Consider the following 16,647-nt stretch of genomic DNA (forward strand, 5'->3'; position numbering starts at 1 on the left):
TAGGTTCCCAATTCTTCTTTTTTCAATAATTTTTATTTTTCATATTTCAAAATTCAAAATAATTTTTGAGAATCTTTTTGATGGAAAACTTGACGGAAAAACTGAAGCGAACAAAAGATGTAAACATAAGGAAAAAATTGAACCTAAAAAAATTAGGACTAAAGGAAAAGTAACACAAGATTGAGGATCAAATAGCTAAAATTAAAATCACTAAAGAAAGGAGGTTAGTGCAGTGCTTCAGTTCGTCCAATAAGTCTCTATTGTAATCCAAAATAATTGATAAAACTAAGTGTTAACTCATGTATTATATGGGAATTTTTAACGTGAATATGAGGTCGATTTTATATTGTCGGGATAATAAGAATATTATAATAAGATAAAAAAAGTACAAACATTATATATAAATACACACAAATAGATAATCATATGCATTCGGAGAGTGCGGGCAAGTGGATTGGAGTCAGGATGGATGGGGAAATTTTAAGAGAGAGAGGCAGTCGACAAACTTACTTTATCTGCTTAGTTGGTGAGGGATAGCTCTATTTATGACTTTTTGCATGAAAATAATTAAAGTATACAACGAACTTTTTATATTTCAAAGACGCCTTTTTATGGTCTCTACTAGTAACTTTTCGTTTTTCAAGAAAGAATCTTAATGTGTACAAATAAGGTGGGCTAATCAGAGATAATTCATTATTTTTTTGAGTAAATAATAATTCGTTATTTTTAATCCAATTAAAAAATGACACATTTAACTAAACGAAGACCGATCATAAAATAGGTAAATTCGCGAATTTCTCTTGAAGAATTAAATTCTTCGAAAATTCCAAAAAACGATAAATCACGAGCTGAAGGTTTTGAAAAAGTGTGTAGCGCTTTATCATAAATGCGTCTCAATTTATATATATATTACAAATAATTTAAAAATTTATAGATTTATACAAAAATTTATAGATTTATAGAAAATTTAGAATAAAGTGAACAAATTATGGAGCATTAAGGACCATATCAAATAAGAAAAAGGTTTGGGACGGAAATAAAAAGTGACCGAATGTTGAGAATTAAAAATGACTTTTTCTCAAATCATAACACTTCAAATTGCGAAGAGAGAATAAAAGTTTTTTAGAAAATAAAATTATTTTCTCGATAAATTAAGCAATGTCTCCATAAACGTCAATTAAATTACATATCATTTATAATTTCGATCCTTACACACCCTGCGATACATGACATGCGCCTAGTTTACTCTGATACGCAACATTGGCTCCGGCAATACAAATATTTTAAGAAGTGACATGTAAAAGTTTGGTTCATTCCATTTCCAGCGTAATTATGAAAATTGATTGAGTGGTGGTTACAATTCATTTTAATAGCAAAATGTATAACGTGTGTTTATTTCCCCCCTTTATTGGTACAGATGTCCTTTTATTCCTACCACACATTCACACGGACCAAAAGAGATACTACCGGTTTGCCTTTTTCTTGATGGAATTAGTAATTGTTGATTCGATCTACATACCAATCTTAAGCTGAAATTCAGGTTTGAATATGGAATGTTACTTTTGTCTGTTTAGAAAAATTTAACCATCCTTATTGCCAACACATTCTTTTTAGTGGTACGAAATCTTATCCCCCATTTATAATTCATGCATTCACAAAATGTCTAAATCTAATGGTTCATTTCTGTATACTTATTCTTTGGACATAGCTTTATGTGAAAAGGAAGTATAGGAATAATTATAAGAGGATACATTTCTTTCCGGGCTCGAAATAGATGTAAGTATAAATTAAGACCCGTCAACCAAAAAATATCAAGTTAGGTACATGTGGGGTCACTCGATAATTCGGACCAAGAGTTACATCAAGGTGTGAAAACAAATTTTTTCTAAATTATCATGGCTAAAGTGCTAAAATCACGAAGATTTTCTTCGCCCGTGGAAATAAACTGATTCCGGTAATTATAGAAAAATCTTGAAAACCGCGGCTTTATTTTTGGGGTGAATAACAATATGGCAATTTAGGTCCATTGGCAATTTAAAGGAAACGTGAAATTTTTTTTTTTGGCATAAAAGCTCACCATAAATGTGCCTTGGCAGCTGAACTATGCTTTGCATTTTATCCATCCCAACATATCAAGCAAATTGCATTGCAATACAAACCTTTTCTCTATATTTAGAAGAAGGCCCAAGGGGTGAAGCTTTCTGTATCTGAATAGTGATCTAGAAGCTACTTCATCAGTCGATGTGAAGGTAACCCATGAAACGCCACTCGATCCCATTATCGAGATTCCAAAATATATGCTATATTCCGTTAAAGAGTTTTGTTACAAGCAAGGTAGATATGCCGAAAATTCCAAGGAGATTTACAAAGGGATGGTTTTCCAATTGCATTGAATGAGCAAAGTATGTCCCTCCCAGCTGGCCAACTAGCTCAGCCGGTTTTGCCATTAGACTACTTCTTAGTTTGCGTATTGACCTGATTAGGAGAGCCTATGGCTGGGGCCTGGTCAAGATGGCTATATCTCAAGGTGCTTGTCCTCCTAGTCCTAGCCCGAGGTCTACATTCAACTCACCTCGCACTCCTGCTTCCTGCCACGCGCTAATCCAAGTTGGGACTTGTCACTAGGATTGGAGAAATGTTTCATGACATTCTTTTTTCTTTTTTTTTTTTCTTTCGATTTTAAGGGAGACCTTTATATTGCATTATATATTCCAAGATTAAGCCCAATTCAGGGCAAAAAGTGATTTCAGTCCACTATGTCCATCTAAATATGGCCTTTTATGATTTCTGGCCCAAGTGAATTGAATTGGACCAGAGAATTAATGGGTCCAATTTAAGAGCTTGCATTATCCAAATCCAAAGGAGAAAGAAGAGGAGAAAGAAGAGGAGGAAGAAACAGCCCTTACCTTTAGCAAATATGGGCCGAATAATTTTGTATTTCTTTCCTTTTTCTTTTTTTGGGTTAATCTAATATTATTTGGTCAGACAAATTTATAGAACAGTGACCGGTGAAACTTGAAGACCTGTAGGACAACTTCTGTTCTGCAATAACGGCATGTTTATTTTCACAATCAAAATCACTTTGATTTTAATTTTAATTTTAACTTTAACTTTAACTTAACACATTACACAATAAAAATACACATTTCCTAAGTCAAAAATTTTAACTTTAACTTTAACTCAACACACTACGCAACAAAAATACACGTTTTTCAAGTTAAATTTATAATCTCGTCATTTTTCACAATCAAAATCAATGTTACTTTAACTCTGAATCAAAGTCATTTCTCATTGGTCATTGTTCATTTACTTTGATTGCATTCCTTCTCAATCTCAAATGGTGGGAGGAAAAAAGACATGATAACCCAAAATAATTAAAAATATATATATGCAACAAGATGTAAATAAAATAAAGTACCAAGAATAGTAAAGACTAGAGCCTTCAATATAAATTACTTTTTTTTTATTATAAAGGAAACATACGTACTTAATTATAAATTAAAAAAATTAAAGAAAAAGATATTATAAATTTTACTGATTAGAATAGAATTTGAGATTTATTATATTTAATAATATAAACTTAACGAAAGAATAAGTTAATATATTGCGGGAATACGACAAAGTAATATTATCTTTTTCTTTTCGGTGGACAAAGTAATAATAATTTTCACTTTGGAAAGGGATTAGAAGTCAACTCATCAAGCATGTGCTGTTGCCCTCCTTAGCTATCTCTCCTAATTAATTGGATAACTCCCTCCACTTTTTATTCAACTTTCAATTCTTTTTTATTTTTCTTATTATGAATTAATTTAATTTTCAGTTCAGATCCAGAGAAATGCTTCTCGCATTTTAATAAACCATATTAATATATGATGTCAGAATGCCCTAGAATCTTGCTTTTTCTCTTATTTGGAGATTTTTTTTAATCACGAATATTTGACTCCTATTGAATCATTGATAAGATCTAATTCATTCGAGAATCGAATTAACTATCCCTACAAAGTATTTTTTAGTGATTCGAATTCTTATATTGCAGGTAAATTAGTTCGTCGTTGATAGCTCAATCCACCGTTGAATTACATCCTCGCAATTTTGGAGACATCATTCATCTTTACATAGAACACACTAGATGAAACAATTGGCAGAAGAATTTACTTTCAGTTAATTGACTAGTCAAAATTTTCTTTTTTCGGCAAGACTAGTAAAATAATTAACCCCAACAAATACAAAAAGAAAAAAATGAAGATAAAATTAGTTAAGTAATGTTTGTGTAATTAATTTTCCGGCAATAGCAAAACTCCATGTAAAAGGGGATTAATAATAGGAACATACAATAATTAATGAACAAATCATGATGAACTCCATATGAGACTGTCACTAGTTGATCTTACGGTGCTCCTCTGCTTGAGCAGGATCCTGATCTGGGCCTTCTGGCACTCGATCTTCTTCGCTCCCCAGTTCCGGCCTTTCGACCCGATCGCCCGGACCACCCGTGGGAACTCCACGAACCCTTTGATCCCTCTCTTTATGTGCGGGTTCTCCGGCTCGGGCGATGGCGACAGCCTCCTATGGAGCACTGTCCCCGACTTACTGCAATCACTATTACTATTGGCGACATTTTCTTCTCTCGAACTAGACAGTTTCTCCCCGAGCACGAGCCGCCTCATTGGCTTCTCCGGCAAATCCACCATGGAGGAGGCCAAGGCGGCCGACGCAGTTGTGGCTATCGCTCTCTTGGCGTCTTCATCTTCATCTAATTCTTTGCAGCACTTGTTGGTTTCCTCCAACTGAGACATCTTCTCCTCGAGGAAGATCTTCGCCTCGGCGAGCTTCATCTGAACCCTTTCCTCCCTCAACACCTCCGCCATCCTCAGCATCTTCCGCTCTTCCTCAATCTCCTTCTTCATCCGGTCGATGCTCTCCCTATCGCACGAGATCTCCTTGGCGAGCTCCTCGCACACTCTCTCGACCGCCTCCCTCCCCTGCCTCTCCTCGGCGAGCTCCTTCGCGAGCTTCTTGTTGAGGTACTCGAGCTTCCTGTGAGCCCACCGCTCCCGCTCGAGCTCGGCCCTCAGCTCTTCGACCTGAGCCGCCGCGTCGTCGTCACCTTTCCCCACCGCCTGCTCCATCAACGACGTTGGCCTGAAGAATGCCAGGTCCCAGAAGGACGCGGCGATCTTCCTGGCAGACGACGACAAAGGAAGGTGTGGACGACGAGGAAACTTGGTGTTGTTGCCCCGATGGTGGTAGGGAGGCTGCTTGTTATAGAAAGGGTTTTGGTAGAGCTTCCAGTTGGAGGAGGCGATGAATTGATCATGAGGTGGGGTTGATGAGTTTGAGATTGGGATATTCTTCTCCTGAACTGCTGGAACTGGGCAGCTGCTGCTGCTGTTGATGCTTCTGCTACTGACCATCATCATTACTATCTCCTCTTCCTGAGCTTCCATGTGTGTTCTCTTCCCTTCTTTAATCACTTCTTTTCTTCTTCTAAGGTCATCTCTTCCCTTTACCCTTTCCTTTCCTTTCTTCCTTTGCTGTCTTCTTTTTCCTATTATTTTTCTTTTTCAAGTGTGGGGAAGTATTTGATGGAATTTGGGTGCTGGGGGGATGGGAGCAGGCCCCAGACTTGCCTTAAAGAAGGGGATATAGTAGAAAGGGCCAACTTCTATCACATGCTAGGCTAAGCCACCACCACCACCGCCCCCTACTATTTTTTTTTTTTTTGCGCACCCTAATAATTCCCAACTAATTTAGTTTATAGGGTAAAACTCTCTTAACGTGAAATTTTTTTATTCACAGAATTCAAATTCGAAATCTTATTTAAAAAAAATAAGTGTCAAACAGGTTAAATCAGTTCATGTTAATAGCTAACCTCTATTTTTCCTTTTTCATATATTATTTCTTCCTTTATTTATTTATTTTTAAATTCATAATCATAAAGGTACACCACAAAGGAGGTTGCTTTACAGCTTATCAAATATAATGACAGTAATAGGTACGAATAATTAATAATAACTACATCTATTCAATAATAAAATAAAACTCCACCGTGGACCAAACCTTAGCATTTGTTAAAGAAACATCAACTCGTAGTCACACTTGAAATAGCTTCTAACACGTGACAAAGTGCACGTAATTACTAATGGGAAATGTCGAAGTACCATTTGCAAAGTGTGAGTTAGACTTGCCTAGATCTAACAAATATCTAACATCAGTTGACAATGTTACCTTAACATAACACAAAGAGTAAGGGAAAAACGCAGCATAACGATGTTTTTTTTTTTCCCTTTGTTTTTATTGGGGGGATATATAGGTTATTTATATGTAAAAAATTATTTGGATATCGTTTGCCACTATGATGATAATAGAGTGGTGAAGTGTGCCTGTGGTCCTCTTTCCTCTTTTATGTGCCTTCTTCTAGTCCCACACATTTACCTCCGTGTGCCGTTTATTAATGAGGGCCATACTCCTAACCACAGACATTTGTGGCTTTCAACTTTATTTCTCCGGGGTCCATTTTTAGCGGTTGAGTAATTGTATTGTTAGAAGAAGCAAACCGAAAAGATTAAATTTTTTTCCCCTCTTTATGGGATCATGAAGTGTTTCAAGTTAACTGCTGAAAGTAATTTCTACTCTTGAGTGTCGACTTATCCTAATTATGATGTAATTTAAGTGAATTTTAGTATCATACCTTACAGAAAAATTTTACATAACAACAACAATGCAATTTACTAACCGTATCATATTTGACGACATAACTTGATGTTTTTGTCCTTTTTTTTTCTGTTACAATTGTTTTGTCAATCCTAAAAATGAGAATAGACAAGCCTTCATTTATTGCAGTTGATAGAGACCAGCTCCCCAGCTTTCAATTTATATAAGTCATGCAGCTCTATCTCTCTCTCTTTTTCTTTTTCTTTTTCTTTTTTTTTACCACAACTGCACTTCTTTATTTCATATATCAACCATAGTCAGTCATGCAGATCTTTCTGAAAGCATGAAAAAGAAGAAAGGGGTAAACAATAAACAAATAACCTAGTTTCGATCTTTCTCGTGTTTTATGTACTTTTGCTTGCGTTGTGATTGTTAAGAATGTTTGTGACGTATTCATTCGCGATTATAATTAATTTAAAGCTGGGAAAGATCTTGTATGTTACAACGTTGTCCTACAAAAGTGCGATTGATATGTATTGATAACGTTGCCTCGCCTATAAATGATGGCATCTACCTGAGTTCTCATTACAATGTTGTCCTACAAAAGTGCATTTTCTTTTTCTTTTTCATGTTCCCTCAAATAAAGACTCGAACCATTTTTCATGTTCCCTCTAATAAAAACTCAGGTTCGAGTCTTGTATATGAAAAAAATTCATACTAAGAGTGTTTAATCCCTTAGTGGGCTGACTCGGCTCAACTGAATTAATCATACCTTTAAACTTCTGAATATTAAAGTACACACCGAAAAAAAAGCAAATGTTTTATGTCCTTTCTCCAACCAATTTCTTTCCCGGTTATTTGGTATTTCTTTTCTTATATAGGTATATACACACTTTTCTTAGCAAAAATAATCTAAATTAAAAGAGGAATATGTATTCAAGAAAATCCTGAGTGATCTATTCTCATAATGACTCAGCGAAAAGAAAAGTAAAATTATTCCATAATATCATACAAATTTATAGACCAATATACACATGTGCTGATAAGCCATTCGCTCATTTACTGAATTTTTATCTTGGTGCTATATATACTTTACAGAGAATTAGAAATCTAAATAAACGTTTATTAGTAATTTTCCCGATGGACATCGAATATGAAACCTCTTGAGTTGTTAGGCGAAATATATACCACTGTATTAAACTCCTTTTCTATAGTATATCATATTTATTTAATTATTTATATATATATATATATTTTTTTTGGCTAAGAACTAAGAACAAGCACATTAAGTAGGGAGGCTGGGATTGGTAATTTGGTACGGAAAAATTTTGCAATTTTTTCTTATGTACATTTTTTAAGAGGATTAATCACTTTTATTCAGTAAGTATGCTATACGAACAGTCGTTTTCATTTGTCCCCCAATTTTTGAAAAATGAACAACCAAAAACTGCACAAATGGAAAGTTAATTTCTAAAAGAGGTTGACTAATAATGATCGATGAGAGAATAATATTTCAATAAAGAAATCAAAGAGGCATTAATAAACCTTTTTCCGCCAAAATCGAGACCTTGCCCGATGGGGCATCCGAGGTTAACGAGGCCTCCCGGTTAAAGATCTCATGTGCTGACACATGCTCGGAAAGCATCCCAATTTCCCAAATAAAATGGAATTTTTTCCATTGGCAGGAGAAAAAAAAAACTAGAATTGGTCTTTGATTATTTCAGTAAAATTAAGGTGCATTCTCAATCTATTGGCTTAAAATGATTCTTATTAAAGCTTTTATATATTCTAAGCAACCATGCATTGCATGTAAAATCCACTCCAATAACTCTAGTGGATTTCGGCTATTTCATATTCTAAATCCGATCGATTTTACATCACATTCTTACCTAGGAAGCGGCTTCTTCCCTACTCTTTGTTGAGATAAATAATAACATTTGGATGATTACCCAAATGAAGAACATTTTAAACCCAGATTCTTGATTACTTAAGACATATGTTGTGTTAGTCTTACAAATTATGCTTAAGGACTTTAATCATATAATCGGCCTTTAATGATGCTTTTAAGTTATCATCAATAGTTCCATGTACAATAGTACATCTTACTTTGAACTGCTCGATATTCAAACCAAACGGCAACATTGTGTGTGTGTGTGTGTGTGTGTGTGTGTGTGTGTGTGTGTGTGTGGTTCACGTGCAGTGTTATGCTCTTGTTTGGCATGAAAATGAATCCTTTTATGATACGAGAGACCCAACTCGGTTAATGAGTTGCAAAAATTTCAAGGATCCATTTCTTCTTCAAACAAGCAAAACTTGATCACCAGCTGTTTCTCTGGGGTACAAGGCATATATATGAATGATCTATCCGCAATATGGGCCGAAGGCGAAAATTGTTATTGGGCTGTAAATTTCTTGCCTCTTGAAGCCCAATATCTTGCAAAGGTTAAGCCCAAAAAAGGGCCTCCTGGATATATCATCTCATCACCCAATATCGTGCAAAGGTTCAGCCCAATAAGCCTTCTGGATCTCATCTTTGTCCAGTACGAAAATGAACATGCGGCATACGGAGATTTCTTGCTGGGCCTATGGCACGTTCCGTGGGCTTATTTTTTGTATCTGTCTTGTATTTTTTCCCTGAAGAGCGCCATGAATTTAGTAGGGGATAGATCAGTCTAGTAATTATCGTTAAGTAGACTCAACTTGATCAAATCTGAGATTCTGAGTAATTAAATCACATCCTTTATGAAGCTGAATGTATATATACAGCATGAACCGGTGTTCATTCCGTTCAAACGGTAATAATCACGCGATCAAGTGCTTCTGAGGATGTAAAAATCAACTTGGTCACCCAATTCCCCTTCAAATGGTTGAGAATCGTGCTTGAACGAGTAAAAACAATCTTAAATTTTCTTCGAACAAATTCCCTTTGATATTCCCCTAAATTAGCCTTGCTTGGTCTCAAATTCTCCAAACCAGGTTACATGTTGCTCTTATTGTTTTGAAATACCCAATTCGGTCTTGTGCATTCATCAACTGAGCAATTGTTGAGATATGTTGTCACACACTGAAAAATTAAGAAAGAAACCACAAGCTTATATGAGGTTTGAGTCCAGCAATCTATCGGCTTAAACCTTTGGGTTGTAGATAGACTCAAATCTGTTTAGGTTCAAATGAGAATTTTACATAGTATCAGGCGGATTACGCTTTCACTCGTATGTGTAGGCTCATACCACGCCAAATTCGGTTTCGAGGTAGCCAAGAGTGCACCTCATGTTAGTTAGGGCCGAGAGTGGCCCGATCCAATTTCCAAGGTATCTAACAATGCACCTCTAGTTAGGCTCGAGTGTGGAACTGAAGGATAGTTTGGTGTTTGTTCCCCCTCGCTCAAGCACGGAAGAGGATGTCCGACTCGTGATCAGTTGTTGAAGGCGAATGTCTAAGGGCACGTGACACGTACTGGATCACACGCAACCACGTGAAGGTGGATGTTGAGATTTCCCACACTGAAAAATTAAGAAAGAAATCACAAGCTGGGTCCAACAACCTATCAACTTAAGCTTTTGGTATGTCGATGAGCTCAAATCCGTGTAAACTCAAATGAGAATTTTATAACAATCACTCTCAAGAGCTCACTTTCATTACAATGTTTAGAACATGCGAAACTTGCGTACATGAACTCATATTATACGCCACTGATGACAAACAATGTTTTCGTTTTTCCATATTATTACGTTTTTTTTACCTTCCTCGAAGACAAGCAATCAATTACACAATGGACCGGAGAGGCTGACTCCTAACTACCACATGAGGTGCAGAACTTCTATGCAGATGAGCAATATACATATACGTATAGGTTTTGCGTACATTTTGCATGATTGTGATATCAATTTTCACGCCAATAATTACAGATCTGAGCCCCCAACCGGCTGAGCTGATTACATTTGGCGGGCACTCTCTTCTCTCACATTAACTTCACTCGTTTTTCATTTTTCTATAAGATGAAAGAAGATCAGAAGGAGGTTGAAATCAATGGTATATGGGGAAAACAAGACGGTTGTTTGGTTGGAGAATTGAGGGCGGGATGGGGGGAGAGACCGGAACATTAATCTGCTAACGGTTCACAGCTCATTTGAATGCATCCATGCAGTTTCGATCATCAATTCCGTCGAAAGAAGTCAACGCTCCGCCGACAGTGCTCAATAATTAATTTGATCGTGAGACCATACGTCCACCTTTGCTTTGACTTCTTTTCATGATTTATCAATTCTCTCTTGTACCTATAAAGTTAATTGGATGAGAATATCTGAGGCTTAATACAATCCCACTTGCTTTCGAGTTAAAATCAAGGAGTTTCGGTTTAATTCTGATTAGATGAACATTCTGTGATCCTTTTCATTGGGACTAATTGACAGTAGGTCGAAAATTTTAAATTCTTTACTCGTCATCTTTTGTTAACTTCTGGATTTTATTCCTCACATATTCCCTTAATTTTCTATCCTTTGTAACTCAACACGCTGTACTTCGCGAAAAAATCTTCTATGTAAATGATATATCACGTCACAAGTAAATTTTCTCTTTGGAGTGTATGTTTCTCTCTTGCAACACCTTTATCTTTTCTTTGTTGTCCTTTTTTAAGATTATAAACCTTCCTCGTAAAAAAAATAAAAAATCAAAACGCGATATTTGTCAACACATGTTATACACAAATTTTTTGTATTTTAATGTAAGAATGAGACAAATGGATATGTACATGAGCTATATTCAATTAGCTAGGCAAAAATGTTTCTTGATGTCTTTTTTTTTTATAAGTAAACATATTTCTTGATGGTACGTGCATCACATATCTTACCATAAAAGGTTTCCTTAGTTATTCTAATTAGAGATGTATAATCTCTACTGTAGATTACTATGGAATGTCCTGATCAGATTGCGACTTAGTTATACCTAATTGGATGGGGATAGTTTTGTGCAAACTCTTATCCGTGGAGTGGGAATAACACGCGGATGTGGACCATAGTGATTAATATGTGTTCCCTTCCCTCGCTAATCATTTTATATACTTTTACGAGTTTATACATATTTTTTTTCGGTTATAAGAAAAGTACATAAACCTAATATATATAATGAAATAAAAATCCTAATATCTAAGGAGCATATGTATATATATCTAGATCAGATGATAATTTCCTAGATAAAATAAGAGATTCATGTCCCAACAGCAATTATGTCAAAACGATGATAAAGGGGGAATAAAAGAAAAGCGGGCCAAGATAATGCTACCTAAGCACTGGCGAATTGATACAAGTTTTTCGCCTTTTTTTTTTCATGTACTAGTGAATTTACACGTGCATTATACATGAAATATTTTTTGATAAGGTTAAATACGTAATATTCGAACGACATAATATATAAGAAAACTCTTTCAAGAAAAGAAATATACAAATTATAAGTAAATTAATAATATCTCATTTTGAATGAATTTGTGACTAGTTATAGTTAGAAATATGTTCTTACTTTAATTTATAAATAAATTAATTAAAAAATAGTTAATAATATCTATGAGGGTTGATGACTCAAAAGGCAAAAATTTGACCAAATTACTATTTCTAGAAAGAATTCTTTTAATTAGAAAAATATAAATTATGAGTTTCTTATCACGTCTAGATATGACATATGGAAATCTACCAAGTGGACCCCATGAGTATTTAAATATTAAATTAAAAATAAAATTTATTAAATGAAACTAATAATATTCACAAAAAATATTATATTTAATTTTATAATAAATTAAAAAAATAATATTAAATTAAATGGAAAATATATATATGTATATATATTAATAATTGTTTTCACATATGTGTAACATACAAATATATTTATACAAAATTAACATACTAATAACAAATCACTATATCTAAAAATATGTATTAGTTTTCGTATAATTTTATGAAATTATTCCCATTATTATTTACTCTATTAAAGAAAAGTAAAACTAAATGCAAGAATAAAACTATTAAGCTACTCAAATTTTAAACTCGTATATCTTATCTCGCTCCTTCATTAATTCACACGCGGTCATCTTCCACTTTACTTTTTACTTTTTCTCTTCAACATCCACTCTATCTCTATCTCAACCTAAGTTATTTTTCTTTTCTTTCACTAAAAAAATTATTTTTTTTTCAATTTTCGTCACTTTTTTTTACAATTTTTTTAATAATAGCACAACTATGCAGAATTACAAATGGTATATAACAATGAAAATACAGAGGCAAAGTTTTAAACCATGTTTTTTTGACACTGCGCGCACCGCTAGTGCAGAATCTAGTGAATGAATAATAAAAATTTGATAAGTGCGATTAAAATATTATAAATGATTTAAAAAAAATGAAATCAATGTAATTTAAAAATAATTTATTTCAAGAATTTTTTTTTCCTGTTGATATATTTTTTTTGATTTGATCTTTCATTTTAATAGATATCCTAAAGACAAAATAGAGAAATGAATTTAAATTTTTAATAACATTTTATAAAATAATTAATAGAAATATTATTTTCATCAATAGTCTTGCAATGACATCCATAACCCGAAAATTCAAAAAAATATGACCCAAATCGATTGTAAAATTCCAAACATTAAAGACCTTAAGGGTCGGGTTTGAGTTTTAAAGAAAGAACATTGGAAAGAAGTTGATAGGACCCGATTTTATGTACATGTAAATTTATTTAGTAATTCATATTATATATTATAATTTAAACTTAACAAATATAATAAAAAAAACTTTAGATCCCATCTAAGACACAAGAGTAAATTTAATTTCAGTTGCAAACTGATGAGTTGTATTGATAATTGATATTAAATTTACATTAGAAGCAACTTATCGCTTTCGTTTTACACACTTACCCTTTAGTAGTTAGAATGAAAATGTATCTAGCGCTCGTGAAGAGGACATTGATAGCATGAGTGTGCGCACCCGAATTTTAATCACGCCGGGGCACTCATGCGCGCGCCTATGCAACGCGGCTTGGGAGTGTTCACTTTCCTGGGGACGCGCGACGGATGCCCGTGAAAAGGAGTCACCACCTATCATTTTACGACCCGGAGGTCGAGGGCCAGTAAGTTACCCGGGTCTAGGGGTATGGGATATACCTAGTATGCTAAGGCAATGGTTTGCACGGAACCGAAAATTCTGAATTTGGGGGTTCTATTGCGCGTGGGCCTTTATCCTACAAGCCCTTTTTGTACTCTAACTTGTTAGGCTTGCCATTTTATTTATTTACCGCATGATTTAATGTTGCACTTGACTCGCCCGTTTTGACATCGTAAATTCGAAGAAAACGGTCAATTCGGATTAAGAACCCGAAAAAGGAGTAGGTACTTCAGACTGTGATGGTCGACGTCCCTTGCGAACCGAAACCGCGAAGCATTGGGTTTACTCGTCCCTAGGTAGGTAAATCGACTCGACCGATTCAACACTCGGACAGTTCACTATCCAACCAGGATTCTTATATGAATAAATGTACATAGTAAATCCTTACACTATTCTCTCACATAAATAAGAATACAAATTACAATGACTGAATCCCGGTCAGTTCGCGTTCGGTCATTATTCCACTCATACTCACCGTGTGGTTTGGAAGAGACTAAAAATTAAATTAAGATGCACACTCGATGTATGGGGGCATTGGACCCCGTGATCGACGGTTAGGGGGCGTTGGACCCCGTGTGAATCGTATCCTAAAGGATTAGGCTCGACCCACATAACAAACAAGTGTAAAAATGTAACAAGTAAGCACAAATAAACAAACAAAAGGGTTTTGTTATTGCCGAATTTATGTGAGTTAACCGATTATTAACCGGGGTATCTTAGCATGCAAATCATACCTTAAAGCAGACAAGCGGGGTGATGGAGAGGACATATAGCATTCAGAGTTATTTTAATGGACCCGACAAACACAATGTCTGTAATCAAGTCTCGAATATGTGGGTTGTTTTTAAATTATTCTGTATCGTGACAATGTGGCTTTTATAGATTAATAGTATTTTCACCTAAAACCCGAAACATAGCCCTTTACTTGACTATTTTCCCATGTTTGGTTAAGCCGAGTTTGAGATTAATCTGTTTTTCGTATTTTAACTCGTTCTAAACACAAGCTTAGAGAAATGGGAGCAGGAAACACCGCTACGGTGTCGGCGGGTCAAGAACTGGTAGTCATGCCCTTGAACCGGAAAATATGTGTGTGTATGAAAAATCAAGATCACGCGATACGAACTATCGAAAGTTAATAGCCGGTGTCGACCGATCCCTTGGATCCATCGAGGTTGTGAAGACCCCGAAAGAGCCGAGAAATCGGTCGCTCCGCCCAGAAATGGTCCAAAGAGGACTCGTATATCCCGACTTGAGCCGCCTCAAATTAGGCCTAGACTTAGGTCAAGATATACGAGTACTCCCTAGATATCCATGCTACACGTGTGGCATGTATCTCGGTACTTTTGAAAATTGTAAATTTTAAAAAGGTGTGACTAATAGTTCTTGAACTGTCGACGCGATTACAGATTATTGACCGGTTCGTGCAATTCATTTAAAAGAGTCGAGTGATTTATTTTAGCCAAGTTTAGTGGCCTGATTGTCTCGTGTGTAAAATTTTAAGTTAATTCAAATTTGTCGAATGCTTTAGTTTAGGGGTTTCGAGCCGCCGGAACGGTCATTAGGAGACCACCCCGAGAAAACTCTAATTTCCGACTGTCTTGGGGTTAAATTTAATTTTTAATCAACTTTACGTGATTAAACCGATTCATGTAAGCTTTTAATCAAAGACACATTCAAACATTCCAAGCACACGAATATGGACAAAATGATCACAATAAAATTAATTCGTCAGTTTTAAGTCCAAGTGACTAATTAAACTATTTTAATGTATTCTTTGCCTTAGGAACTATGAGTCTACGAAGCGGTTTATTTAATAACGCATTTAACTTACGATTTATCATTCAATCAAAAGCAAACATAAAGTACATTTGCATGCAATCATATATAAATCACGATCATAACACACATTTTATAAATTGTTCAATGATCGAATTAGAATAATTTTGAAAGAACAGGGACTGATTTGGAACGTATGAAAAGTTCTGTGTCTGAAAGGGAATTAAAAATGGCCTGGGACGTGATTGAAACAGATTTAAAATTTTGGGACTGATCTGAAAAAATGAAAAAAAGAATTACAGGGACTTATCTGATACGAATTAAAAAGTTACCTGAACTGATTTGAATGACGTGAAAATTCTGTGACTGAACTGAAAGTGTAAAAAAAAGACACAGGACTTGATCGAAACGAATTTTAAAGTTCGGGACTGATCTGAAAAAAAGTGAAAAATATCCACAGGGACTGAACTGAAACAAATTTAAAAGGTTTATGGCTGGTTTAAATCATCTGAAAATTCTGTGGTTGAACTGAAAAGTGTTAAAAATGGCCCAGGACTTGATGGAAACAAATTTGAAAATTTAGAGCTGACCGAAAAAATTGAAAATAGCTGTAAGGACTGAATTGAAACAACTTGAAAAGTTCATAAAACCGGGTTTTGGTGTAACTCACGAACGTTTACTTCACATTACATCATTTAAACAAAATGAGGTCCTAATCATGCTACTAAGTCAGGATTTATACTTAGTTCGGGGAGAAGGAAATATCCGGAAGTCGGGTCGGGATGTTGGACGAGTCGGGTCATGATAGACTTGCCTGAACGGAAAATGTTCGAGAGGGGGAGCTGGGCTGTTTGAATGACTCCGGACTGCTTCTCCGAGCCGACGAGGGTGTTGTGGGCTCTCGGGAAGCTCCTTAGGGCTGCAGTAAGTGGCTCGTGAGCGTTGGAAACCTGAGTGACTCGGAATGACACAAAAGCACCATGAGAGTGCAAATGGAAAACGAAAGAAGAAGAGAGCTGGGGGCGTTTCTGGTGGCGCAATCGGCTTCGTCTGACCCCTGAGACGTCCC

At 35.3% G+C, this 16,647-nt stretch overlaps 1 protein-coding gene across 1 annotated transcript; it reads right to left on the reverse strand.

Moving 5' to 3' along the window:
• Nucleotides 1-4,138: 4,138 nt before the first annotated feature.
• Nucleotides 4,139-5,652, reverse strand: LOC116202747 (protein BRANCHLESS TRICHOME). The gene has a single exon (XM_031534354.1). It carries the CDS (start codon nt 5,445-5,447, stop codon nt 4,350-4,352), a length of 1,098 nt encoding a protein of 365 aa, XP_031390214.1. The 5' UTR covers nt 5,448-5,652; the 3' UTR covers nt 4,139-4,349.
• Nucleotides 5,653-16,647: the final 10,995 nt, after the last annotated feature.

This window comes from Punica granatum, chromosome 4 (assembly GCF_007655135.1).
Source record: "Punica granatum isolate Tunisia-2019 chromosome 4, ASM765513v2, whole genome shotgun sequence".
NCBI lineage: Eukaryota > Viridiplantae > Streptophyta > Magnoliopsida > Myrtales > Lythraceae > Punica > Punica granatum.